Below are 26,715 nucleotides of genomic sequence, written 5' to 3'. Positions count from 1 at the left end.
AGGCCTGATGGCTGGAGAAGGATATAAAACAGAGGGCAAGATGGGATAATCAGAGACATAAACCCTTTGGGGCAAAGCAAAACTGGTTCAAAAAAAATGAGAAAATGAGTATAGAAACTGTCTCAGTTAGAGCTACCTAGAATCAAATCCAGGATATCTCTTTAAAATAACCTTTTTTTTTTTAAAATGAAAAAAAAATATATGCCTGGAAAATAAAGTATATTTATAGTATAGTTTATACTATACTATATTTTGAAAATGCAAAGTAGCAATATATTTTTAAAAACTCATACCTTACTACTCAATCAACTGACCATTGATAGCTTGGTATATTTTTTCTATGTATTTTCCCCCTTATATGATGGTGCATACTTCACATGCTATGCATGCCACTTATTCTTTGCATATAAACATTTATTTTATGTTGCATAATCTTCAAAACATGATTTTAATAGTTGCATAATTAGCGATTATTTCCTATTATTGGCACTTAGGCTGTTACTGAATTTTATTAGAATAAATAAAGCTGTCATGAATGGTTAAGTGCATAATGATTTTCTGTATTCAGTTTTACCTCCTTAGATAACAGATAGCAGCCATGGACCAAAGGGCCAAAGGACAAAATCTTTTTAAGGCCTTAATAAACATTGCCAACTCATGTTGAAAATTATATTAATTTGAATCTACTGTGTAGCTAAACAAAAAAGATTTAAAAGATTCCATGAAGAATATTGTTGAACAGAACAAATTTGACAAGACTCAGGAAACTCTTGAATTCAAAACAAACAAATATATATGGAACTTTTATCTCAACATTGAATATTTATTTGGGGTATGTGAATGCTATAGATAGGAAGGATGGTAAATTCTATGATAGGGATTTTAATTATGCTACTCGGCGCCTTAAGCCACATTTTTGCTTACATTTCCATACACACCACAGTTCATTAATTCTAAGATGCACATCCCCCCCCCGCCCGCCCCCATTTAACACCTCTGAAGCACCGAGTCACTTTAATTGACAGCAGTTTTTTTTTCATAGTAACGCACAGAATAAAGGCCCATCTAACAATTGGTGGCGTTTTGGTTTAATGAAGTAAAGTAATTATAGATGGAATATAAGAATCAAATGCTGATACTCACATTTGTACGGACACAACACCCACTGGATTTAGCACAAGCTGTGCACAAATTCTGGGGCCATAAATCACATTAATAACAGTCATAAAGTATAATGTATTGAAGACAGACTCCAGTTAAGTTGAATCTTTTATTATTATAGTAATCTGGAGTGCTGAGGTTACCTTAGTCTTATTGATATGATTTGAATTTGGTGTCCAGCGTTTTATATTATTTAAAACATGAAACTAAAACTGTTGTGAAATACAGTCATTTATAAAGGGATAGATGTCACATACAATGGTCTGCCCTACAGGCTTGAATCCAGCATTTGTACTGCCTCTCGAAGGTGAAAGTTATTTTTAAAATTTCAAGGAAGTAAAACAACAGAATTATGTATGTCTTTGTGTACACACAGATCAGGGGAGAAACAACACTTTAAAAAAGGGATTCACTATACTATTGAGGCAGGTAACAATTTAGGTTGAGTGTGTAGTGAGGATATAATGTAATATACATGCTAATTTTATGTATATTAGCATGGAACCTTGGTATATAAAAGCTTTATTGAAAAATAGCATTTTAATCATAAGACATATATCAAATAAGACTTGTGTCAAATAAAAAATATGCTTTAAAAATGTTAGACTAGTTTAAGAAGTTATTTAAACACAGTCTATCTACTTCCTTCTCTGTGGGGAGATCTGACTTGTTAATGGGTCATAAAATAAATATCTGGGGATTTAATTGATGACATTTAATATGAATCAAAGATGTCTTTAGGCTATCTAAAATCACACTGCAATGTGAAGTTATATTAATATAAAAACATTTCAAACAACTGTCTCAATGTTCTAAAGTGATTTAACATCTGCTCCAATTCTAAGTGCTATATTAAAAGAGGGACAATAAAATTAGAGTTGGCCAACCAATTGATGGCTCTATCAGTTAATTGTTTCCCACCTTCAGTGTCTCCATCCCAGACCTCTCCCTGAGCTCCAGATCTATATACCTAATTACCTGTTAGATTTCCCACAGACACATTGATCTCCACAAAAACCACTCATTATTTCCCCTTACCAAATCAGTTCCTCTTGTAGTCCCTCTCTTGGGAAAATAACTACCATCTATGCAAGTACACAACCTAAAAATTGGTTTTGACTCTGTCTCCTTGTCCCTTTCTAATATTCAGTTGATCTCTGATCCATGCTTCCTTCTCAGTGTTTTTGAAACTAATCCCTTCCTTCTACAAACCCTGCCACCTCCCTGGTTCAGGCCTGCACTATCTCAAATATCTTAGAGTCTGCCCAACTAACTTTGCCTTAATTCTATCTATCTTCCACACTGTACCAGTAATCTTTCTAATGTACAAAAACATGTAGCAATATTTCCAATTTCTGAAACTCCAGTCTCACTTATTAGTTAAAATTAAGGCCTCCCTAACATTGACAAGATAAATCTCAACTCCTTCTTTAATGAACTGGTCCCTACCTGCTTAACTCCTTCTCCTAGACTAATGCTTCCTATTCACTCCATGATTTTGCCATTCTCCAGATAGTTCTTCAGTGGTCTAACCATGAAGAGTGATTCTTTAAAGAATCACTGACAGTAAACTTAAATGTCCAAGCTACGGCTATAGTGAATTACAAAAGAAAGACCAGCCTCAGAGGTGATGAGAGTAAGACTGGCTCAATGGGAAGGTATTGATTGACACTAGAGGGTGACCATAGCCAAAATGCTCTGATAATACACAATTAGAAGAACTGAATTGTTGTGAATAGGGTATAACTAACCATCTTTGTAGTACCAAATTATTTTTTACATCTTTTGAGGATAAAATTGAGCATTTTGGTTTAAAAAAATATAAGAACAACAAAAATCCATTGAGGCTTTAGGTCTAGATGTAAGTAAATACGTTTTGAGGAGAGAAGGAAATATTTAACCCAAAGGATGCGAAGTTGATATAATTTTGCCGTATTTTACTTCTGACATATTAACATCAGGTCCTTCCCTGTGAGCTTCTGCTGTATACACAGGCCTAATTCAAGCCTCAATTCTTCCTGAGCTGTGGCTCCGCTCACAGCTCAGAGCTCTTCAGTTCCTATGAATGACCAGAGCCCTGGGAATCTGCACCATCCACGTGCCAATGTGAATGGACTACAGCATGGTCCGTTTAACTGTTTCCTGATAAACACTGCTCATCTCATGAGTCAGATCATGAGCTTCCTGGGAACATGGCCAGGGCTACTTCTCTGTTGCCATTCCACACCTTGCATCATATTTCATATATGGTCAGTTGAATGAAATCAATAAAAGAATAAACAAATGAGTAACTATCAAAATTTCTCTTTCTCATCATTTCTAATCTCTCTGGATGCCCCAACCCAGACTTCTATTTGCCATTCTCTGTCATACCAACAAATAAATAAAAGCAAGCAAGCAAGCAAAAAACAAACACATTTTCTTATTACAAGCTTATCTTATATTACTAAGCCTCCACAAACAGATACATTTTAAGGAAACATTGCAGCATGTAGGGGCAAGAGTGCATTCTACGTTTATAAGATGACATTTCCTTGCTTACTTCACCATAATTTTGATCTCCTGGTTCATGATACTTTCAGAATAATTATTGAGAAGGTCAATGAACATGGAATCATGGCATGTATTTGTAACAAATACATGACATGAGAGTTGTCCAGGGAAAACCATTAATGTGCTTATGAGTAAAACCCTCTGCAGACCAGCACACAGTTGCTGCTTTTAATGCTCATGCTCCCAAGTCCCTTGTTTTGCACTGGAAGCAGGATATGCACCTTAACTGGCAGTGTTTCGCTTTAACTGAACACAGAAAGCATGGTCCAGATGACAGTACTCAATAACATGAAACTTCACATTGAAGATAAACTGACAGTTCAGGTACATAAAACATGGCGAGATGGTTTCAGTCTGATTCCTAGGGACTGAGGGAAAGTGTTCAAGCAGGAACTGACCCACACGGAAAACCACTTACCCAGGATTTGCTTGCTCCTTCACTCTGATCCAAGGCACCAGGAAGTGAACAATATTTTATATAAACACTGAGTTCTCATGCAAAAATCACATAACAGCATTGAATTCTCAAAGAAAATTTTAAAAGTGCATTTATAAACTGAAGAAAATATTTATTTCAGAACAAGTACTCAGTGTGAAAAAAAGGATTTTAATCAGAAATTTCAACTTTGAAATACATGGGATTTAATTAATATTCATAAGGTAAATTTAATATATATTGAATATTACATAATGAATATATATTGAGTAATATCCACTAGATAATATATATTGAAACATGAAAGTATAACTTTAGGGAATATAACTTAAATAGGAAGAAAACCCTAGGAATACAAATCAGGAAAAAAGAGAGATAGAGATAACAGTAATTAATTTTCAACAGATTGAAATGTATTTTAAGTGGAAAAAATATTAAGTATGGAATACCTAGTAGATTTAATATATATATATATATATATATATATATATATATATATATATATATATATATATATATTGATTTCAGAAAGGGGAAGGGAGAGAAAAACAGAAACATCAATGATGTGAGAATCATTGATCAGCTGTCTCCTGCACGCCCCCTACTGGGGATCAAGTCTGAAACCCAGGTATGTGAATCGAACCTAGGACCGTTCAGTCCCCAGGCCAACACTCTATACACTGAGCCAAACCGGCTAGGGCCCTAGTAGATTTTGTTCTAACATTGGATTGAACATATTCTTTTTTTTTTTTTTTTTTTTTTTTAAATATATTTTATTGCTTTTGTACAGAGAGGAAGGGAGAGAGATAGAGAGAAACATCGATGATGAGAGAGAGTCATCGATCAGCTGCCTCTTGCACACCCCCTACTGGGGATATGCCCGCAACCAAGGTACATGCCCTTGACCGGAATCGAACCCGGGACCTTTCAGTCCCCAAGCCGACGCTCTATCCATTGAGCCAAACCGGTTTCGGCGGATTGAACATATTCTTGACCATATTTTAGATGTGTAAACCCTGTATAAATGCAGGATTTTTTTTTCTTTAAACCAGAGACTGCCTTATACTTGACCATGAAGAGGCATTAAAAGTATTTAATCAGCCAAAATAATTATATATTTTGGTTGATTAAATACTTCTGGCTGATTGCATTTTTATCTTGACATTTTATGGAAGAAAAGTAATAACATTTAATACTGACACTCAATGTCTTAGGAGACTTATAATCCCATGACCAACTGCCTCCACCCCCATTTGTGCCATACAGGGATGGGAATGTTAGGAGCTTGAAACACACATTCTCGTTTACCTGAGACAATGACTGTCGGAGTCGTGCCATCTGTGTGCTGTGGCCTTTATTGTGATCCTGCTCAGAAACCATCTGCTTAAGCTTCTCCTTCTCTATAGCTATGCTATTAAATGCAGACTTCAAAAGGGAATGAACTGGGTGGGGAGAAAAGTGAAAAACAAAGATCAAATGGCCAGAAAGAATGTCCAAAATTATAAACTTTTTCACATTTTAACTCATGCATAGATGTTTTCTGGAAAGGTTATATTACAGCCTACTAATTAAAAGTCATTTTAAAAATTGAATCTATCATAATACTTATACAAAAAAACAAATATGGTAATGGTAATTATTCAGGGTGAATAGCATTTCATACCAGATATGCCAACAAAAACTTGGGAGCAGCATACCAATTTTAATATCAATATTTATACATTAACTCACAATTCCTAGAAGGAAAGGGAACAAGTTTTACTGTGCCATAATTGATGAGAGCATCTGAGCAGTTCTGCGTACCATGAAGACACACACACATTATTTAAAACTATCTAAAAATTATTTCCCAAAAGTGTGCACCTCAAAGAGAGCATTTTATAAGTCCTGCCTGTAAGGACAGAAAAAAAGCTTTCTTTTTCTTTGCTGTAGCCTTCTACAATTTATGAGGAGCACCTGGCAATTAAACCCCAATATTGTTAGCTCCTATGATTCAAACAGACACTCTGTTCAAACTGGGAAACAAGATAAGCTACTCTCAAGGCTACATTCTTGCATACCCCTCCTCCCTGCTGTTTTTACAACTCGGGGATAATTCGCACCATGGGGTCTCTAGTTAGTAAAAAGTTCCCTTCCGCCATCCCCTTCAAACACACCTCTTTTTAACTTTTAATAACTTACTCTAAGCATGTTTTACAGGCTTAGGAAAAATACTGATAAGACACCTCCCTGGACTGTCTCCTGAAAAACAAACCAACTATAATTTTTTCAAGACAACTTCCCTGGTGTCTACTCAACTTCAGCCCAAAATTCCCCTCCCTTCCTTGTTGCTTAGCAACAGCCTCCGCTTAGAAGAGCAGGCTGCCATTTACTTCTTGCCCTGTATTGATTAGCAATATGTGGTCCTTTCCCTTCAGGGAACGAAAATAAACTTCCTCTCTACATCTCTCCTTTTCATTATGAGCTCTTTCACAGCCCACAGCCACATCCTATCACTGCCAACAAAAAGCAGGCAGCTGATCTAGAAGGTGCTTACTAGTTCTCTTTGAATTAGGAACTGATGTTGTCTTAAGAACAGTACCTGCAATCCTTTCTTAGCCAGGAATATCTTGAAGTTAGAAGTATTTTGATTTAAAAGTAACAATAAAAACTCTAGTTCCCGTCCCAAACTCCTGCATACCTAACAACATACATTGGTATAATCTAAGGCAGTCTTTAATTTTAAATTACAAAAGGTTGAATTTACAACTCTCATCATTACAATAACAGAATTTATATAATATACAAGATCTACTAAAAAGAGGAATTACCTTATTTTAGAAAGGTTATTTTTTTAGAAGTGGAAAATTTTAGCATAAAGACTGGCCCATATTAAAAGAGGAAAAATGGAGGGATAACAAGGGACCAACAACCTATTGATTTATTGTTGCATTCTCTCCATCATCAATTTAAAGGTAATAACTTGATAACTGGAATACATCAATCCTACTGGCAGCTGTAAAAGCAGACTCTCAGTCATTTCAAAATCCATAATTCTTTCTAAAGGGTTCACTCAACAGTCATAGAAAAGCCCATTCCCCCCCCCCCCCACAGTTGAAAAGAAAATATGTTGTTTCAAAAGGCTTTAAAATCCTATTGAAACTTGGATTTCCTGAAAGCCTCAGGATTGCAGCTAAATTCACAAAGCTTTCTTGGGACTATCTTCAAATGTACTCATCTTCCTTTACAGCTGTGCTGTACTTAACTCACACTTGTTTCATTCTACCTGCTCCTACACTCCCTCTCCCAGTATGAGTAAAAGTTACTGGTTCTACTGACTGTAAATCAGTGCTATTTTATAAGCAAAATAATATTACTCTAGTCTAGTGACATAATTAGCATACAGCTAAGAAATGTAATAAAGTGTACGAGGAGTACAAGAGCAGGTGAAAGAGGGTTGGCACTCCAGAGTCTCAACTGAGAAACCTATAGAAAAAAAAGGGGGGAAGATGATTTAGCTTAGTTGTTTTAGGATTACAGAATTAAAGAAATATCTGATGGTATATCTGTGAGATGGTGTGAGAATACAAATTTTTGTTGACTTCAACATTCCCAGCCTGGCTGGCCTGGTTCAGTGGTTGAGCACCAACCTATGAACCAGGCAATTCCTGGTCAGGGCACATGCCTGAGCTTCAGGCTCCATCCCCATCGTGGGGCAAGCAGGAAGCAGCCGATCCATGTCTCTCTTTCATCAATGTTTCTATCTCTCCTCTCTCCCTCTCTCTTCCTCTCTAAAATCAATGAAAATATATTTAAAAAAAAAAAAAAAAAAAGCATTCCTGGCGGTGCCCTTCATGTGCTCCCTTTTGTTTCCTGTGCCACCTGGCTCTTGAGTATTGGCTGAGATGTTCCATTTAACACACATTTTCAAGAATAAATTATAACCTATTACCAGCAGGCCCAGGGGAAATAAATGTGATTAATTTACAGTAAGGCATTAGAGACTGAAAACAACACAAGGTATACTTTCTCTAAGAGATTATGCTTTAAAAAACAATGTATTCGAAGGCACTAATTTAAATCAAAAGTGCATTTCCAGCCGAAACCAGTTTGGCTCAGTGGATAGAGCCTCGGCCTGTGGACTGAAAGGTCCCAGGTTCGATTCAGGTCAAGGGCATGTACCTTGGTTGCGGGCACATCCCCAGTAGGGGGTGTGCAAGAGGCAGTTGATCAATGATTCTCTCTCATCGATGTTTCTAACTCTCTATCCCTCTCTCTTCCTCTCTGTAAAAAATCAATAAAATATATTAAAAAATTTTTTTTTCATTTCCATGGCCGAAAATGTACATACCAGAGCAGTAAGGGGCAGGGTTAATTTGGGAACTGAGGCTTTTCTTCGTAAATACATACTGGACTGCTCAGTCCACCTACACTCCACTGTCCTGCATTTTATTTATCTCATTCTACTCCCTGAGGGTGATAACAATTGAACTTAGGCAACGTGACGTGTTACGTTTTAACACTGAAAAGGTGACTCCAAGGCGGGGCCTATTTCCCCTCCTCTCGAATCTGTACTGGCGTGTGAAGCTCCGACCGGTAGAGCAGCTGGCCCTGACAGGCCCTGCAGCTTCCACCCCAGCCCGCCCCGTTCTTTTGGAGCCCTAAGTTGCCCTGAAGAGGGAGTGGGACATAGTTGTGTGCAGCTTTTCGGCTCTCCAACCAACTTGCCAAGCACATGGGTGAAGCCACCTTGGATATTTCAGGCCGAGGAATAGCACTGAGTGAGCACAGTCAAAGCCACGTGGCACAGAACTGCTTAGCTGAGCTCTGCCGACTCCTGACCCACAAACTGTGAATGGTGATGGGGAATGTAAACTAGTAACCTAATGAGTTGTTTGATAAAAAAGGAGAAAGATTCAAACAGAATCCATTTCTCTTTTCTCCTTGCTAAGAACAACCCAAAATTATGTATTAAATTATAACTAAAAGACAGTGAAAAATGTTGAGTAGTGGTGGCTGCTGGCCTGTCCAGGACAGCTCTTTGTCTTTCTTCCTTCCTCGCTGCCCCACCACCAAGGACACTTGGTTTACTCAGTCAGAACAGTAAACCTATGATTTGTGTTGTCCCAAGAAGTAGGCATTGTATTCCACTGCATTCTGTATATAGTAGAACTCTAACCAGAACATAAACCATTTCATCTTTCCCCACAACCACCTAGACACGGAGAAAGGAGTCAATGGCAACCTCCTGTCGAAGAAGAGTACTTCTTGAAAGGGCAAGTCAGAGTTGGTGTTACCTTTCTGTGCAATTAGGCAGAATTCCTCTTGAAGTTTTGTATAATCTGTTGAACTTTCCAGAGGGTCAGTGAGGTGGCTAGGGGGAGTCTGAAATTCAATGTCTGCACAGAGGTTGGGGTTGGAGGAGTGCAGGCGGACCGGTGACATGGTGGCACTGAAAGGAACCTGAAAGGGGAAGAATCATGAGTGAGCACCAGTGCGCCGGGCATGCTCCCACACAGACAAGATCTCTTCCAGTCTTCCACACAACAGAGCCCTCTCTGGGGACACACAGGGGGCCACTCATGTACACTGCAGGGGGTGGGGGGTGGAAGGAAGTCTCGTTTCCCATAGTGGATTTAGGACTGCTACCGACTCCCTGGCTTTTCAATGGTACAGGGTGAGGTGGCTCCAGAAGGACAGAGAGAAAAGGCACAACAGCAGATAGGCGCACACACAGGAAAATTCACTTGTCCCATAGCCATTAGATAAAACACAAATTAAGTTTAGTAGTACATATAATGGCTTAGAGAGACTCACAATTAAGTTTGAAATTGATTTAACAAAATGTCTCTAAATGACATATGTATTGCATAATTTACTGTAGATTACCTTTGTTGTATGTTAACACAATGCTGTTACATGTACGAGCATGGCTTATTACCTCACCAATATAGAAAAGCATTAAGTAAAAAAAAAGTCATATTACTATAGATTTTTCCAAATGGCTAGAGATACTTCCTTGTCCAGGCTGGATCTGGACTGGATTTGTGGTGGGTGAAGGCAAAGCACATTGCCCTCTCCTTCTAGAACATTCTACCTGACCATTACAAATGCTGTCAGCCAAACATTCTTGGAAAACGAGAATACCGATTCCTCTTGTAAATATAAAACTAGTAACCTCCCCTAGCTCTTACTGCACAGATGTTCATTCAATTATCTTCAAGAACCAGACTCTTAGACTCCTTTGCAAGCTGAATTTTTTTTATAAATGATAGCCTTACTCATATCCTCTATCTAATGGAAAATATGCTGTGGGAGGAAGAAACTAATATATTGTCTGGTGTTTATGCATCTCAGAACCTGGTCCTTTTCCTCCATTATTTAATATTTGTTTTAAACTTCCCAACAGAAAAAAAAAAAAAAAGAGAGAGAATGAACACAAACTAGTGCACGTGCATGGCGGATACAGAGGCCAGACAGAGAAGTTGGAAAGAACCAAAAACTCTGACCAAGCCGTAGTTTGTGGATCTGGGTAAGGGCAGTTGAGACTGGACAGAGGGTCCTCTGGATGTCACTTTCCCTTGGTAGGAAGTTATAAGATACCAAGGCTTCCTGGGGAAGGAAGTGAGCATGAAGCTTTCCCCACTAAATTCTGCTACCCTAAACATGTGAACGTATGTTATCTGAATCATTTGGTATCTGCATTTATCAAAGTCACAATCTCATCCTCCATGGGGACCTGGGCTGCACTGGGCTGGAGATGTGCACAGCTCCTTCATCTCATCAAGCTCAGTTCCTGACTGGCCACAGCAGAGACGCACACACGGGCATACACACAATGGCAGAGAAGCTATTTGAGAAAATGGAGTCCTTAGGCTTAATACTTTGCTGGAATCCTGTCCAGGTCACTTGTGAGGACAATAACGGAAGTTCTTTGGGGATGCTTATAAAGGAATGGGATTTATATGGGCGAGTATTTAAAGGCAGATAAAGGAAACTTCTGACCTTCATTGGAGTGACCCTAAATCTAGAAAGAGCAGTCAGTCCATAGCCCTCTAGGAAGGACAAAGAAAACCCCTGGGAAGGGTGGTGGAGATCAGCAGGTCCGGGGGAGAGGTTGTACCTTCAGGAAATGGGTAAGTCAGAACGTTTCAGATTTAAGGATACGGTTTCCCAATACAAAGAACTAGAAGGGCATTGGGAAACAGGAATGTGGGTGTTTTGTGATGGGGAATGTAATGTGTTGATGATCAAGGAAAGGGGTTTTATCTACACTTGGTGCCTTCAACACTCCAAGGACTTGCCTGGCATGGAAGAGGGGTGTCTTCCCTGGCATTGCAGGGAGGTGGGCAGGGAGTGGCTGTGCAAGCTGGTGAGAGGCTTCATGGGAGACATGGCATAGTGGAGGCCCAGGGAGCACAGTTAGGACCCAGACTTGTCCCTGAGATCGCAGCCTCTACTAACATTTGGGAATCAGATTCTCAGGAAAAAACATAAACTACAAATTTACATATTGAACATAGCGAAAGTTTAAATTGGCAATTAAATCAGTCAACATGGGTTTGTATATAACTCCCAGGGAAAGACACCTGGAATGCTGCATTCAAACTGCATTCAGGCCCCTGAGAAATTGAAAACGAATTCTTACATGTTTCCTACTGAAAATGTTTATGTTTGTATCTTCTTTGTTGTTGTTGTTAAGAGAAGTATATGGAATGAGCCATCTGATAGAAGAATTCATGAAACGAAGTTGAGAATACAAAGTGGAATGTATTAATCTAACTCTAATTGAGTATCTCTTCAGTCTGGGGACTTAGTATTTTACTCATTAATCTAGATATTATGGGATTACAAAATTCAAGTGGTAACTAGGTTCTCCGTCAGTGAAGGCTGGATTGGGAGGTGTCTACAGCTCTCGATGTTTGTACCCAGGACCCTAAGCACCGGATGTGGCTTTTACAGCCTGCTCAGGAAAGAAACATACGGCTTTCCTTGAAATCCTTTGGGGGGAAGCCTGATCCTGGAATATTCTGTTACCAGTGACCACAGTTTGGAATGGAGATGTTAGGAGATGCTTTTAACACCTGTCCATGAAGAAATTAGAGACACATGAATTGACAGGAGCTACAGGCACTGAAATTTAGCAATGGTAAACAAGTACCAATAAGAGAGCACATAACAGCAGGTCTAAGTGTAGATGACTCACAGAGCGGCGGAAAGGTCTGCTGCTGTTATTCTGCATTGTGTGTGCAGGGACCCCGTGGGGAGTGCTGACGGCCTGGGACTCTCAGAGTCCATCCATGCGGAGGGGCCAGTGTTTCTCCTTTTCTGCCCCCTATTTTTTGGGGTCTGGCTGATGTTGCAAGTGGACCATTTGGGTGTTAGTGCTAGGGAACAAGGGTAAATCTCTGAAACATCTCCTTGGGTGAACTTTTCATTGGCAGCCAATCTCAGCTGCCCCAGACACCCCCGTGGGCAAGAAAAACGAGTGACCAGTAGTCACTTGGAAGAAGTACAAGTAAAAGGTACTGGCAGGTTAGGATGGGCTCAAAATGTGTGGGGTAACGTTAATGTTGGGAAGAGGAAGGAGAGCCACTGTAATAAAAGAAATAGGGGTGAGTCACCAGTGTCAGGTCACTGGGTTATGGGTGAGGGGCCAAGGGGGCCTGCTGAGGGTTCTGCTAGATGTTGCTATGCTCTGGTATGCATAAAGTTATACATTTCAGAGGTTTTAGAATAACCACCCCTCAAAAAAACTATTCCTGAATTCATTGCTAAATGGTGCCAGTAACTTTTCTCATTAGATGCATCTTTTCCATTTAAAAAAGAAAAGCCAAACCAACCTCTACATATGGATTAAACATCATCTAACTTTGTGGTTGTCCTGCTTTTATTATCCTTTCTGATTTTCAGCTTACAAACAATTTCCCCTTACTAAGTGTAACTCGTGTAGCCATTTGGAGATGACATCAAAATCCACCTTTTCTTACCCTCGAATTTCTTTATTCTCACATCCTGTTCAAATAGTCACATTACTACAAAAAAAAAGCATAATTTATGCCTGTAGTAACATGACTTTTCTGAGAAAAAACAGAACTCAGCAAAGGTTCCAATGCCAGTGTGGCAAACAAATAAACCAACAAACAAACAATATTGTTTAAGGAAACCCCACTCCACAGGTTTTGCATCCTTGAACTGAATTTTTCTCTCACATGGACAGCAGAAATAGAGATCCATATTGTGGAATAGTTTACCAACTCACATATCAATGTCATGTCCACTCCTGCCATGCAAAGGCACCCAGAGAGCATGCGAGAGCTATGCCAACACAGGAATGAGCCACAGCTGACGCAGTCACACACAAGTGGCAACGTTAGAACAGGGCAAGTGGCACCCACACACAGTTTCCCAAAGTTATTAAATGTCCACTTGAGATTGAGATCCACTCACTGTTGTAGCCACTGCTGCTGCTAGCCTCTGCCGGCGCCGGGTGGAGCCGAACTGGCTCTTCACAGATGGCCCTTCCTGACAGTGAATGAGAGAAGAGGAGGGAGGAAAAAACACAGGATGAGGCAGGGAGAGGGCAGGGTATGGGAGAGGGCGGAAGATAATCAGACACGGGTGAAGGGGAGTTTTTAACTGAAATCGACTTTTCCTAAATCTTAGCGTTAATAAGAGCTCTAAGGGGGCATTCAGGCTGCGATAAAAGTTCATCTTCTCATCACAGAATATCCAAACACGTAAGTCTGTTAACTAAGGTAGCCCCACACCCCCAAAAAAAGAGATGGAAAGGTATGAACTGACAAATGGCTTGTGCTTTCAAGGTAAAAATACATTTGCACCCTGTTTCATTCATGCAATGTTATGTTATAGGAAGTCAAAAGGCATTCACTAAAATGGAAGCAAAAAAAAAAAAAAAAAAGTTCAGGAAAAAGTAATTTAAAAAATAATGTGCAAAAATTAAAATGAACAGGTTCTCATGGGAGCTTCTGTCGGCCAGGCAGAATGTTTTTGTTTCCAGATGGGAGGAAAAAGTAAGGGGTGGGGATAGCAGAAATCTTCAACTCCTTATTCCCTTCCTATGAAGCTCTCTGAAATTCCACGTTAGGGATGACGTTGAGATTTTCAGGTTGAAGAATTTTCTAAGCGGATCCTCATAGCGTAAGAAAAAAAATCTCAATTTTCTCAGTGTGTGAGGACAGTGCCTACAAAAATCAGCTATGAAAACCTGAAAGCATAGGTTTCATTCTGTGATGTGCACCTGTGAATAAACTGCTGGAAGAATCCCTGAGCTTGCTTTCTTTTATTCTCTGTTTAGGAGGGATTAAGGAATAGTGACATTTCCTTCTAACCACTCAACTCTGCCTCCGTTGGACAGATCCTGGCTTTTGGGCTGTGAGCAATATTTTTTTTTTATTAAATTATTATCTGTGTACATATTTTACCATTGCCCACCCCCAATACATACCCTCCTTCCCCAGAGTTTTGTGTCCATTGGTTGTACTTATATGCATGTATACAAGTCCTTTGGTTGATCTCTTATCTCCCCCAGATCTCCCTACCCTCCCCGCTGTAATTTGACAGTCTGCTTGTTGCTTTATGTCTCTATATCTATCTTTTGGTTCATCAGTTTATAATGTTCTTTATTATCCATAAATGAGTGAGGTGATGTGGTGTTTCTCTTTCATTGACTGGCTTATTTCACTCAGCATGATGTTCTCCAATTCCATCCAGGTTGCTGCAAAATGATGCCAGTTAACTGAAATGCACTTAAGAGTCACCAAACAGCCCAGACAGAGAAAAACAGCAAGATTGTTTTAGTCGTTAACAATAGAAAAATAGCTTAAATCCCTATATCTCCAATTCTCTTTATAGTTGCCAAATTACAATTTATATTTCTCTTCTAAGTTCTTAAATCTTCTTTGTACGTATATGATATGTACATGTCATTTGTTTTCCACCAAATTTTTTCTGTACAAAAATCCCTGTATGTTTAATGTAGTAAAAAAGAACTTATTTACAGCCTACGGTGTAATCTGAGCATCTGTGAGATCTAAGATGGCTACACATGAACAACATCCTGTCATTTATCTCCTACTCACACCTCTTATCATTCCTCCTCTCCAACAACTAGGGATCTAGTATGTAATTCATGCTATTAGCAACACAGGAAACTGGCAGCTCTCTCTTTTACAGCAACCCTTTCAAAATCATCCTCTTCTTGCAGTTAAAACACAGCCCGATTATTACCGTACAAGAATGATATTGGAATTTTTATTAGAACCAGAAAACTTGAAGTTTGGGAGACAGAAGTCCTTTTTCTAAAAGGTAATCTTCACAGAGCCTTCTAGGACAAATGTTGCCTTCAATGAGTTACACAATGGATCCTGAGGCTAGCATCCCAATGGCTTCTCATGGAAATATGGTCATAACCTTCACATCCAAATCAAAAGCACAATCTAACAACCTATGTAAGAATAAGCAATTAAATACCCAGTATAACATGTTTATTTTTTACTCTCCCGGGGTCCATTTTTCAAATGATCTGTTTTATAATTATTTCAAAATGAAAACTGCTACAGAATGCTGAACGCAAATTCAGTGAAAGTACCAATAACGACAACAGCAATAGCAATAATCGCTACCACCAACAGTCACAAATGGCTGGTATTCTAAAAGTTACAAACAGGGGAGGGAAAATGAGCCACTCACTGCAAGGCCTCTCATGTTGGCTGCAACAATGACCATCAGAGTGAGTGGTTCAAGGAGTGAGATGATTAAGGGCTTAAACAAGTACATGGCACCATCAGATGGAATTCCCATGCTCAAGAAACACTTTACACAGGAGGAAAAGCCTGTGTAGTAGAGTGGGAGGGGGTGGCAATCCACGACAGCAAAAATAAATGTTATGTCTTTCTAGAGGTGAAATGCTAATGAGTAATGGCATTTATATTGATCACAGTCATTCCTGGTTAATTATATAGTTCCTCAGCCTAAGGGATCCTGGAAGGCCTGTTGGTTTGAGTGAGCAGAAATGGTCCAGAGATGGTACCAAATTCTGCAGCCTTCCCCCTCCGTACCTTCTGTTTTACTGGTCAGTCCGTGTGGAAGCAGGGTTTCTCTGGGAATGGTTAATAGCTTACCGCTGGCCCCAAGTCTGATTATTTCCAGTTGGAGATGCAATTAAAGCTGCTTTTGTAAGTTTAAAGTTTTCTTTGAGTGTGGGGATGAGCGGATTCCAACTTCCCTCAAAAATAATTAATCCAGAACCACAAGGGCCATTTTGTTATACTTTTGGCAAAACAAAAGCAAAGCAAAACAGCATAAATAAAAACTTAAAAATAAAAAGCACCCCCCCCCCCAAAAAAAAAAATGTTGCAGGGGTATGAATGAAGAATATTTGCCTGCTTTTTTGAATAATTTCTACTAATGACTTTTAAAACATTTTTATACACTTCCTGCACATTGAAAAGCACAGCCTGTAACTGTGGGTATTCAGAGTTCATCTTCCTTCAAGAAAACTGAGCAATATGGGGACGATGGTGGCCTCGTGGCCACACAGGGTGGCTAGGGGCACTGCACTCGGACTCACTGAGAACCAATTAAGACAACAGCTGTGAATGGAAATCTGTTCAATGGCAAACCTTATAAAAACAAGATTAAAATAATAGCTAATTATAGTCAACAATTTTTATAATGGGTCCTTTACCTGGTTATAATAACCATCGAAACCAGGATTTAAAAAGAAACAAAAACAAAACAGTCCTAGCTGGTTTGGCTCAGTGGATAGAGCGTCAGCCTGGGGACTGAAGAGTCCCAAGTTCGATTCTGGTCAGAGGCACATGTCTGGATTGCGGGCTAGATCCCCAGCATGCAGGAGGCAGCCAAGTGATGAGTCCCTCTCATCATTGATGCTTCTATCTCTCTCCCTCTCTCTTTTTCTCTGAAGTAAATAAAAATATTAAAAAAATAAAAATCAGCCACAAAACTAGACAATCATGTGCCCAAAACAAATGAAACTGCCAAAAGCAATTTTAGGTAATTTTCTTGTGAAGTCATTTGGCACACTTGTCTCTACAGTACTAATTTTCCGAAAAGAAGGGAAAACATACTGAACAAAGGGACACATGGAATTGTGTTCAGAGAATGTGGACATTCTAAATAAACCATAAATTTATAATGCTTATGAAAACTTATTGTCAAAAACATCAGATTAGCAAGCAAAGCAACGAAGAGTTTGTTATTTACACATTCAGAATTATGGCACAAAAATGTTATCAATAAAGTCAGAATTAAAAAGGAATTAGTTATTTATTCAGACAAATTCTGCAAAGCAGTTCCCTTTACCTTTGTATTAGAATATAAATTGATTTATAGTGCAACAGAAAGCAAAGCAAAGTCATAAGTTGAATTTTGGTTGTGCCAGGCAAGAGTCCTTTATAATATACAGCTAGGATCAGAGTATTAGAGATTCTAGTTTATAAATCTAAAAATAGTATGACTTGTGGCATAAGAGGTTTTAGGCATTTACCATATTTGGTATCATTGCAATAAAACAACAAGATAGGATCTTATTTTAAAATTATTTATAATAAGTAAATAACATTGAAAATAAATTTAAAGTAAGTTTATTTATGAACAATTAAGACTCCAGTTCAGATTTTAAACATGATTGTTGATGGCCAAATAATATATATTTTTATAGAATTAGTTAGTTACTTTACTTTACCCAGGAACAAACAGAAGCCCAGAAAATTTCAGAGAAATGCATGAAATTATATTGCCAGGAAATTACAATAATAAGGCTATATCCCAGGTTGATTGATTTCCAATCTATTGCAGTTCACAGTCTTTTATTGACAGGTAAAAATTTGGATTTTAAAAGATATATTATATAAAAATGAGTGTACATTACAACCCACTGAATATTCAGTTGAGATTTTTTAAGATGATCAGAGTACAAAGAATAGATTTTCCTCTATTTCTGGATAATATAACTTAGTCTGAAAAGCACTGGATTTAAAGCAGTTAAGCTGCTGTAAACCTTTTAATTTCCCCGAACTGACACGTAAAGACTATAAAGTATGCAAAAATATGAATGGAGGAAAAGTAAAGTCGGTACCTGCAGTTGTATTTTTGTATCTTTGCTGACACTTTTTGTTCTCCATCTTCTTGTGACCCGCTTGTCTTTCTTTGAAATATCTACACAGTTAGCCTACATTACACAAACAGTTAAAAGCAACAAAGTATTGTTAAGGTCATACATATACAAAACAGGCCTAGACAAAGAGAGCAGAGCAAGTTAGTCAAGACTCACTGTTAGACACCTAAAGCAACCAGTCAGGAGAAGGCATTATCTGATGCACAGTGGGCATTCAAAAGCAAAGACGAGAACTTAACATAAAATATATTTTTCTGCTATCCAAAATGAAAGCAGGATTTTAGATCTGTAGCATTTTTTTCCTACATGAAAAGATGGTCATAATTCTGAGAGCAGAGCATCTAAGTTTATACCTTCAAAGCTATCATTTTTAATGTAACCCACATATAGAAGAATGATTCAGATTTTTATTTTTTCTAGTTTGTACTGAAATGTAAAACATTTCAAACTAGACATCTAACCACAATGGCACCAAGATCCCAAAATACTAAGAATGATTCCAGAGTAGAAACTAATCTACATTGTAGTTATTTCCCTTTAATGTTACCTTAAACATTCACAGAACAATCTAGTAAAAATTCCGAGTGACTATCTTAAGGTCCTTTTACCAGCAGTGATATGTTTACCTGCATGTCAGTAAAGTTGGGTGCTGATTGAGTTCTCTGAAGTATTTCCAAATTTTGCAGGAGTTTGCTAAGTTCCACAAGGTTTGATTGGCAGTGTGCAAGGTCTAACAAAAACCAGAAATAAAGGTATGTTAGCACTGGGCAGGGAGTGGTGGTGGTGGTGGTGGCAGCAATAAATCTATCCAAACAACGGCAAATACAATTAGGCAGAACCGTGTTTATATATAATGGTGATACTGGCAAATGAAAGAGAAAGAAAAAAAAACACACACACACAAAAAACCCACACAGACCCCCCTCTGGTTCAGAACCATAAAACCACTGATGATTATTAGATGACTTCAAAGTGCACTCCTGCAATTAGCAGCTATTAGTGCAGGGAGCCATTAACATTTCAGACAAATGGTGTATGCTCACTTTCCTGCCCAGGTGGCCCTTGTCACACAAAAACACGCTCAAGGGAACGTCAGCAGTTGTATAGTTTTACTGTGAAGAACCTATCTACCAAGAGGGTCAATATGGGGAAAAAGAGGGGACATCTGTAATACTTTCCACAATGAAGATAAGTGAATAAGAAAAGGACCTGTCGCCGGGACCAGTTTGGCTCAGTGGATAGAGCGTCGGCCTGCGGACTGAAAGGTCCCAGGTTCGATTCCGGGCAAGGGCATGTACCTTGGTTGCGGGCACATCCCCAGTGGGGGGTGTGCAAGAGGCAGCTGATCGATGATTCTCTCTCATCGATGTTTCTAACTCTCTATCCCTCTCTCTTCCTCTCTGTGAAAAATCAATAAAATATATTAAAAGAAAAGAAAAAGACCTGTCTACCTGTTCCTAAAATAGTCTACAAGGCGACTACTTGGAATAGGGGTGGGGTAAAAGTCAAGTTCAGAAAAATAAGATGGAATACAGAGTCAGGTGAATGTGTTTATCTTCAATTTAGCTCACAACGAAGCGGCAATGCATGATTTCTTTAAAATCTATTGGAGATGTTACATCAACAAAACTAAAGGTTCTCAAAGTGTGTGGCTGGAGCCAGCAGGAGCAGCATCACCTGGGCATGAAACCCTTTCTGTTTGAATTGCATAGGATGAAGAAATAACTTTTAATGCTATTTTTAATTTTTTGATATATTTTTAAAAGGGAATGTTTAAAGATCTGCACATTGAAATATCACACAAAAAATGACCTTTAGTATGTGAAAGTCAATACAGTCAAGGATATTGAGTTATTAGTATTATTTACTCAATTAGTGATATCAAGAACAGGGCTCCCAGGTATGTGATGTCTTGTGCATGTGTACTGTTTATGAAGAGCCATGTGTGTAAATCTGTTAAGTTATAGTGATCGTTCTTAGTTTTGTGGCGGTTGGTGAAAATTTCACTCATATTATCTTTGTTTCTCATTAAATCTCAAAGATCTGAATTGTTACGCATGTGGTACAGGCAACAAAATATAACTGTTAAATATGGCTAAAGATTAACTGGGTCAAATAACAAAGGTAGTTGTGTTTGGGAGAGTTTTGACATTTTGGAGGATTTTTTATTTTGTCACTATAAAATAAAATAGAGAGGTAAATACTAAGACTGTTTATAGAGGACTGAGAATCTCTGCGCAGTTCATGGAGAGCAATTCATCGGAAGGGCAGGCCACACCTTCGTCCCTCCCTTTAGCAGCATCTGCCTCAGGATGGAGCCCGGGTTGGCTGTTCAAGTGCTGCTACTGTCCCTCCAGGGAACGCTTGGCTATCAATCACCTCAAATTTCCTCAGAGAGGGAAGCGCCAATGAAGATGGGAGGACGAGAATAATGGAAAGGCCAGTGCCTTCCAGGGCTCTACCCCTCCCCCCCTTCCAGGGGAGGCAGCACCCTTGTATGCCCATCTCCTTCCCTTTACAGAAGACAAGGGAAAGTGGAGCTGAGGGTAGGAAACAGAAGATAAAAAGGGAAAAATGAGGGAGAAATGCAGTGCAAAGAAGGAAAGGGAGAACAAAAAAATGGCTAAAAGGAACCTACAGGTCAACTTGCCTTTAAAAAACAAAATTACGCCGAAACCGGTTTGGCTCAGTGGACAGAGAGTCGGCCTGCGGACTGAAAGGTCCCAGGTTCGATTCCGGTCAAGGGCATGTACCTTGGTTGCGGGCACATCCCCATGGGGTGTGTGTGTGTGTGTGTGTGTGTGTGTGTGTGTGCGCAAGAGGCAGCTGATCGATGTTTCTCTCTCATAGATGTTTCTAACTCTCTATCCCTCTCTCTTCCTCTCTGTAAAAATTCAATAAAATATATTAAAAAAAAAAACCCCAAAAAACACAAAAAACAAAATTACACCATAAGCAAGGTGCCGGTGAGGTGTTACCTAACGTTGTCTATCTATGGAGTCTTCTATCCAGTTAATATTATATTTATATTTCTTAATAATTGTGACTACCCTACACAACTAGAGAAGGTTTCTGGAGACAAAGAGGCTCAGAAATGGCAGAGTCAGAGAATCATGTATTAGTTCAGAGTGTTTAGTAATGGATCCACAGAAGAACACCACTAACAGGTGACTGTGGATATGAGATACAACATAATTGATCCATGTACTGCAAGCAAGGCAACGCACAGGTGAGATGGAGTGATGGGGCAGAGAGTCACGGAGTGAGGGGGCGGGCACTCCTGGGTCAGCACTTCTCCCATGACTGCCCCAGGCTTCAGGGACTGGGGAGGCTAAGGAAAGCAAGAGGGAACTGGTGAGGAGATGAGGTGAGAAGCTGAAGAGGGTGGAAGTCAGGGTAAGGATGAAGCCAGGCTCAGTACTTGTGAGTGTGCAGAACTGACAGGTAAGAATCCCGAGTCATGGGAAAGAGAAGGACCTGGTGTATAAAAAAGAAAAAAAGAAGAAGAAAAAGTCGAGGCATCAGGGAGGTTGAGGAAGTGAAAGGCGCAGCACCCACGATTCACCTCCTTTGTTTCTGCCGCTGGGCTTATGCTGACAGCCCACACCGGCTAAGAACTAACCTTCTGCACACCTGTCCATTTCTTCCGAGTCTTGTAACCAGGCTGCCACTTTACTCTGGCCGGTGGTGCAGGTGGCGGGGAGGCTGTTGCTGCATGGCAAGGGGGACTGCCATGAACAGCTGTTTGGTTGCACCTAAAACAAACAAACAAACAAACAAACAAACAAAAAGAAGTTAAGCAGAAACACCACATTTAAGTGAGTTAAAAAAAAATACAAGTACCCTCAAAAGTCCATTTAAAAAGAAAGGAAGAAAGGGCACAATCAAAATATGGAGAAAGCCTCTTGGTTAAAAGTGGTGCATGCTCAGGGAAGCCAAAATTCATAAACACTAGCAACACTTTCATCACCTGCCATCTCCATTCTACACCGAATGGGACAACACTCAAGTAGGTTATATCTCATACTCTCAGGGATCTGCCAACTCAAATTCCCAATAATGTTAAATTACTCAATTCTTCGTATTTGATACAGTGTCCTCATGATGGCAGGCCTTTCCCTTACAAAAGCTCTCAGGATGCCCATGATCAGCTCAAGGTCAAGGTAGCCACCTGTGATTCCTAAATACTATACATTATCCATCAGCAAATGCTTCGAATGCATACTGAAAAGTCTAGTATATAAAAAGTCTAGTAGTCTTGCCAAAGTTTATTATTTAAAGCTGATATACTTTCCATGGAAGGCATTTTATGGGAAATAAAGTTGTATTAACTATGTAGATACTAAACTGAGTCCAGTAAATGTTCAGTGGAAAAAAAAAAAAAAGCAGAAAGTTATTTTCCCAAAAAGCTGAAACAACTTTAAAACTCCACATTTAATTTTCCTTGACTTTAATTTTTTATTACAAATGGCTGTGTCTCTTTTAATTTATTCTGAAGTGAAGGCTGCACATACATAGCCAACACAGACTTATTTGTTACCCACACAGGGCCACAGAGCAATTAGTATGCAGAAGTCTCATGACTTGATACTTAGGATGCAAGCAAAGTGTTAAGAAGCTCTCTTCAGACTTTATTGCATTTTGATAAATGTTCTGGGAATTTTTCACTGCGTTAGATCTAAGAGGATGTCATTCATAACTAGAGCAATAGATCTCCTATGAAAACTGGAGCTAAAGAGCTTTCTTATTCCAAGGCAAACAGTGGGGAGGATTATAGTTTCAGCTCTCTGTTCTTGGATATCACCCAAGTGATTTAATGAATAACAAAGGGGATGAAAATAATGTATCTTTTATCAACACTCTGTGCCAAAGATGCAGGCGGAGGCTGGAGCCATCAAAGGATTAAACATTTATATTTTTATAAATTTATCCAGCTGGAATACATTTCTTGTTTAATTTGGACTAACTCTGGGATTCCTTTTATCCTGTGATGAGAAGGGAGAAGGAAGGCAGGAGGCTCAGAGAAACTTGGGGGTTATCTTGAGCATCTTGTGTTGGGTCATTTAGGAAATGCCCAATTTCCTAACCCTCTGATCTCCTGATTCACCCAACATCTCCTTCCTAGGACTGACTAAATAGCCTTGCCATGGCTACAACCAGAAAGGTTTCAGAGCCTATGAAATACTTGAGTAATTTCCATTGAGATAATAAGAACTGAACACAGAAGTGTTTTTATTTACTCTGATTTGATTAGTCTTACAGTTACTCCATGATGTTTTTCAATGCTTTGCAAAGAAAACTTAGATATATATGTATTATACACACCCTTATAAAAGAAAATAGAGAAAGGGGAATGTTCACTGAAACATTCTCAAATCCAACTCCTTGCAGTGGCAGCCAGTTCTTCACAGATGTCTCTGTTCTCAATATCAGGTGCCAAGTGGGAAGCTGGAACACCCCTGGGCAGGGCCATGTGGCTCTGGTTCAGAAAACTTAATGATCAAGTCAAAGTCGCAAACAGCTGTCTCCCTGCCCGTGGGCTTAACCTTGATTTTTAATAGGCAACACCTCTAGTTTTTCAACAACATAGAAAATGAACTCTTACTACAGTCTAAAGAAGGACTTCAGTCTTCTGCAACCTGGGACCCAGTATAATGGGAAGGAAACTGATTTTGGAAACAGAGAGATGAGGATTCAGATCCTGGCTCAGCTGTTTAATGGCTATGTAACACCTGGAAGAATTCTGCATGGTCTCTGAGCTTTCGCTATATTAAAGATTAGAGATGAATACATGTCATTTGCCTAACGCTGCCTGACTGAGTGTGCTACTGCTCAGATTCCTGGCACATGCTCTAGCCCATCTGCATTAACCTCAGGGGGAAGTTTACTCACCTCCCTGGGTCATGTATGCATTACATCTTAAGGCAAAAAAGCAAGTTTCATTTTCAAAACTCTGTAGTCTTCCTATTACCACCCAGGAAGACATCAATTTCTAGGTGCTAATTAATCAAATGTTCGCCCTACTTCCAGTCTTAAAAATCTATAGAAAATTAGGTTGTAGTCCATTCGTAAAAAGGAAAAGCAACTGTTAATTCTCTGTGATCCATATATCCACCTGATCCATACTTGTCATTAACTTTGATGTCAAATGTCACTATTGTCTTCGGAGAGCTAGTTTACAAAGAAAATTGTCTCTTTTGGGTTGGCCAAATGAGACTCCTTTATGTGCCTACATAGCTTTCCAAGCCATTTCTGGGCTTTTATATTTCTAAGACATACCTTCCCATCCATGACAGAAGCATTAGCAGCTGGTGAGGATTCAGCTGTGGAGGTTGAAGGAAATATATGAAAACTGGCATCTCTTGGTGACCTCACAATCTCATTCTGCCGGTACAGGCGGTGGTGGCGCAGTTTGGAGACCCATGCGTCAAACCAGTCCTGGGATTTCACCTAAAACAATGAACCAGGGAAGGTAATGGTGAAACCAGATTTCCGGTATAGGCAAGTGATTTCCTCGGATAATGGCTGTTGAAAAGCCTGTCAGAATGGCTATCATCAACAAATCATCAAACGACAAGTGCTGGCAAGGATGCAGAGAAAAAGGAACCTTTTTGCACTGCTGGTGGGAATGCAGACTGGTGCAGCCACTGTGGAGAGCAGTACGGAGTTTCCTCAAAAAAACTAAAAATGGGACTGCCATTTGACCCAGTGATCCTACTTCTAGGAATGTATCCCAAGAAACTAGAAACACCAATCAGAAAGAATGTATGCACCCCTATATTCAAATTGGCACAATTCACCATAACTAAGATTTGGAAATAGCCTAAGTGCCCATCAGCAAATGAGTGGATTAAAAAACTGTGGTACATCTACACAATGGAATACTATGCTGCGGTAAAAAAGAAGGAATTCTTATCATTTGCAACAGCATGGACAGAACTGGAGACCATTATGCTAAGTGAAATAAGCCAGTCAGAGAAAGGTAAATATCACATAATCTCGCTCATTTATGGAATATAAAAGCAACTTTACCTTCAAATGATAGATGTGCTCTTCTGTGTCCAGGTCTATCCTCCGAGCTTTCTTTTTAATAGACATGACCGAGAGTCCGACATCGATGCTTCCATGGACTTTCCCTTTTTGAATCTGGAATATTTAAAGCACTAGTAAAGAGGCTGGGAGGTTATATGATTAGATGTGCTTCTGTACCGAAGTGAGCTTAATGGCATCTTTACCTGCTCTATGGGAAATAGAAGAGCATACCTCCTTTACAAAGGGAAAAGGTTCGGGTCTGAGATTAAGGTCCTCACTAGTAACCTGAGGACAGTTGAAGTTGCCGTGACTCCGCACCAATTTCAGTAAGTAAGGCTATCCATCTCTTATTTCTGTTTCTGGCATAACATATAATGTCCCTTTTTTAAATAATTTTAAATTGTATAACTGATGTCCCAAAAATATATCTTTAATGGTTCTTAAAATAACTGTAGTCAGTCTTTGACCTACAGCCCAGAACATCCCTAAGTAATCAGCTAGCAGACAGCTGCTGGGACAGAACTGGACAGCTGGGACCAGAGAGCACAGAGCAGCCAGCTCTTCCTTCTGGCTGCCCTCGTCTGACCAAGGACACACAGCAATTCCATGGAAGAGATGGAACAACACTGAACTGTTATTTCCCCACACCACAATGACATGGAGGGCACTTTCCAGGTTTGCATGCAAACAACTACTTTCTACAGTAAAGAAAAATAAATTAACATAATTTTAGAAAGTTGGGATTCCCAAGGTAAGAGAATATATGATATGAAATAGAAAGGAAGTTCATAAGACAGGTATTAAAAGGACATCGACAAGAACAAAGGTTGCTTTAAATCTCAAAACAGCACATAAAGCAGAGTTTATTAAGATGCTGAAAAAAAAAGCCTAATTGGGTTTTCTCTCCAAGACAGAAAAGTTAATATTTATTAGTGTGTTACTTTGAGGTTTAAGCTTGCTTTGAACAACAGTCATCACAATAGTTAAATTAAATCTTCATGCACCAGTTTGAGATTTTATGTTAGCTTGAGCTGAAGCATACAACCCACCTTCCATGCAGCATGGAAGTTTGGTAGCTTGTTAAATGTTACAGGCACAAAAAGGAACAAAGCTGGTAACTACGGCACAAGGCTGGCACAGCTGTGGTGAGTATTCACTTCAAGCAAATTCTACATCCATCTTTGACACATGCCTTGTGTGCTACTTACATCAAGTGGTGCCTTTGAATACTTTAACATTCCATTATCCAGGACAAAAAAACGCTGCAAGAACCAAACAACCCTCGTTACTGTATTTTAAATTATAGAAAACATTCACAGGTGTGGGTTAATGTCGCCCAGCATTTAGTAAACAATGTGTGTATCATTTTTAATGTATAAGTTGTGTACTGTTA

General features: G+C 39.2%; 1 protein-coding gene across 11 annotated transcripts in view; it reads right to left on the bottom strand.

Moving 5' to 3' along the window:
• The window catches only part of OSBPL6 (oxysterol binding protein like 6), a 167,527-nt gene that overhangs the window by 23,520 nt on the left and 117,292 nt on the right, over positions 1-26,715 (bottom strand). For 6 of the 11 annotated variants that reach the window (XM_084893065.1, XM_084893068.1, XM_084893071.1 and 3 more), the window contains 9 exons: positions 26,531-26,584; positions 25,323-25,436; positions 24,570-24,740; positions 21,913-22,045; positions 18,917-19,020; positions 18,252-18,344; positions 13,580-13,654; positions 9,427-9,592; positions 5,459-5,592 (listed from right to left, as the gene is read on the bottom strand). In XM_084893065.1, the coding sequence (XP_084749191.1) occupies positions 5,459-5,592; positions 9,427-9,592; positions 13,580-13,654; positions 18,252-18,344; positions 18,917-19,020; positions 21,913-22,045; positions 24,570-24,740; positions 25,323-25,436; positions 26,531-26,584 (1,044 nt within the window). Of the gene's footprint in view, positions 1-3,881; positions 4,157-5,458; positions 5,593-9,426; positions 9,593-13,579; positions 13,655-18,251; positions 18,345-18,916; positions 19,021-21,912; positions 22,046-24,569; positions 24,741-25,322; positions 25,437-26,530; positions 26,585-26,715 lie in introns of those variants that run through there. The other 5 variants (XM_084893074.1, XM_084893075.1, XM_084893067.1 and 2 more) reach the window with 4 other exon arrangements.

Source organism: Pipistrellus hanaki (genome assembly GCF_964339955.1).
Source record: "Pipistrellus hanaki genome assembly, chromosome: 8".
Taxonomy (NCBI): domain Eukaryota; kingdom Metazoa; phylum Chordata; class Mammalia; order Chiroptera; family Vespertilionidae; genus Pipistrellus; species Pipistrellus hanaki.
The sequence above is the reverse complement of the archived record's forward strand: the minus strand, read 5'-3'. Positions and strand labels throughout refer to the sequence as shown.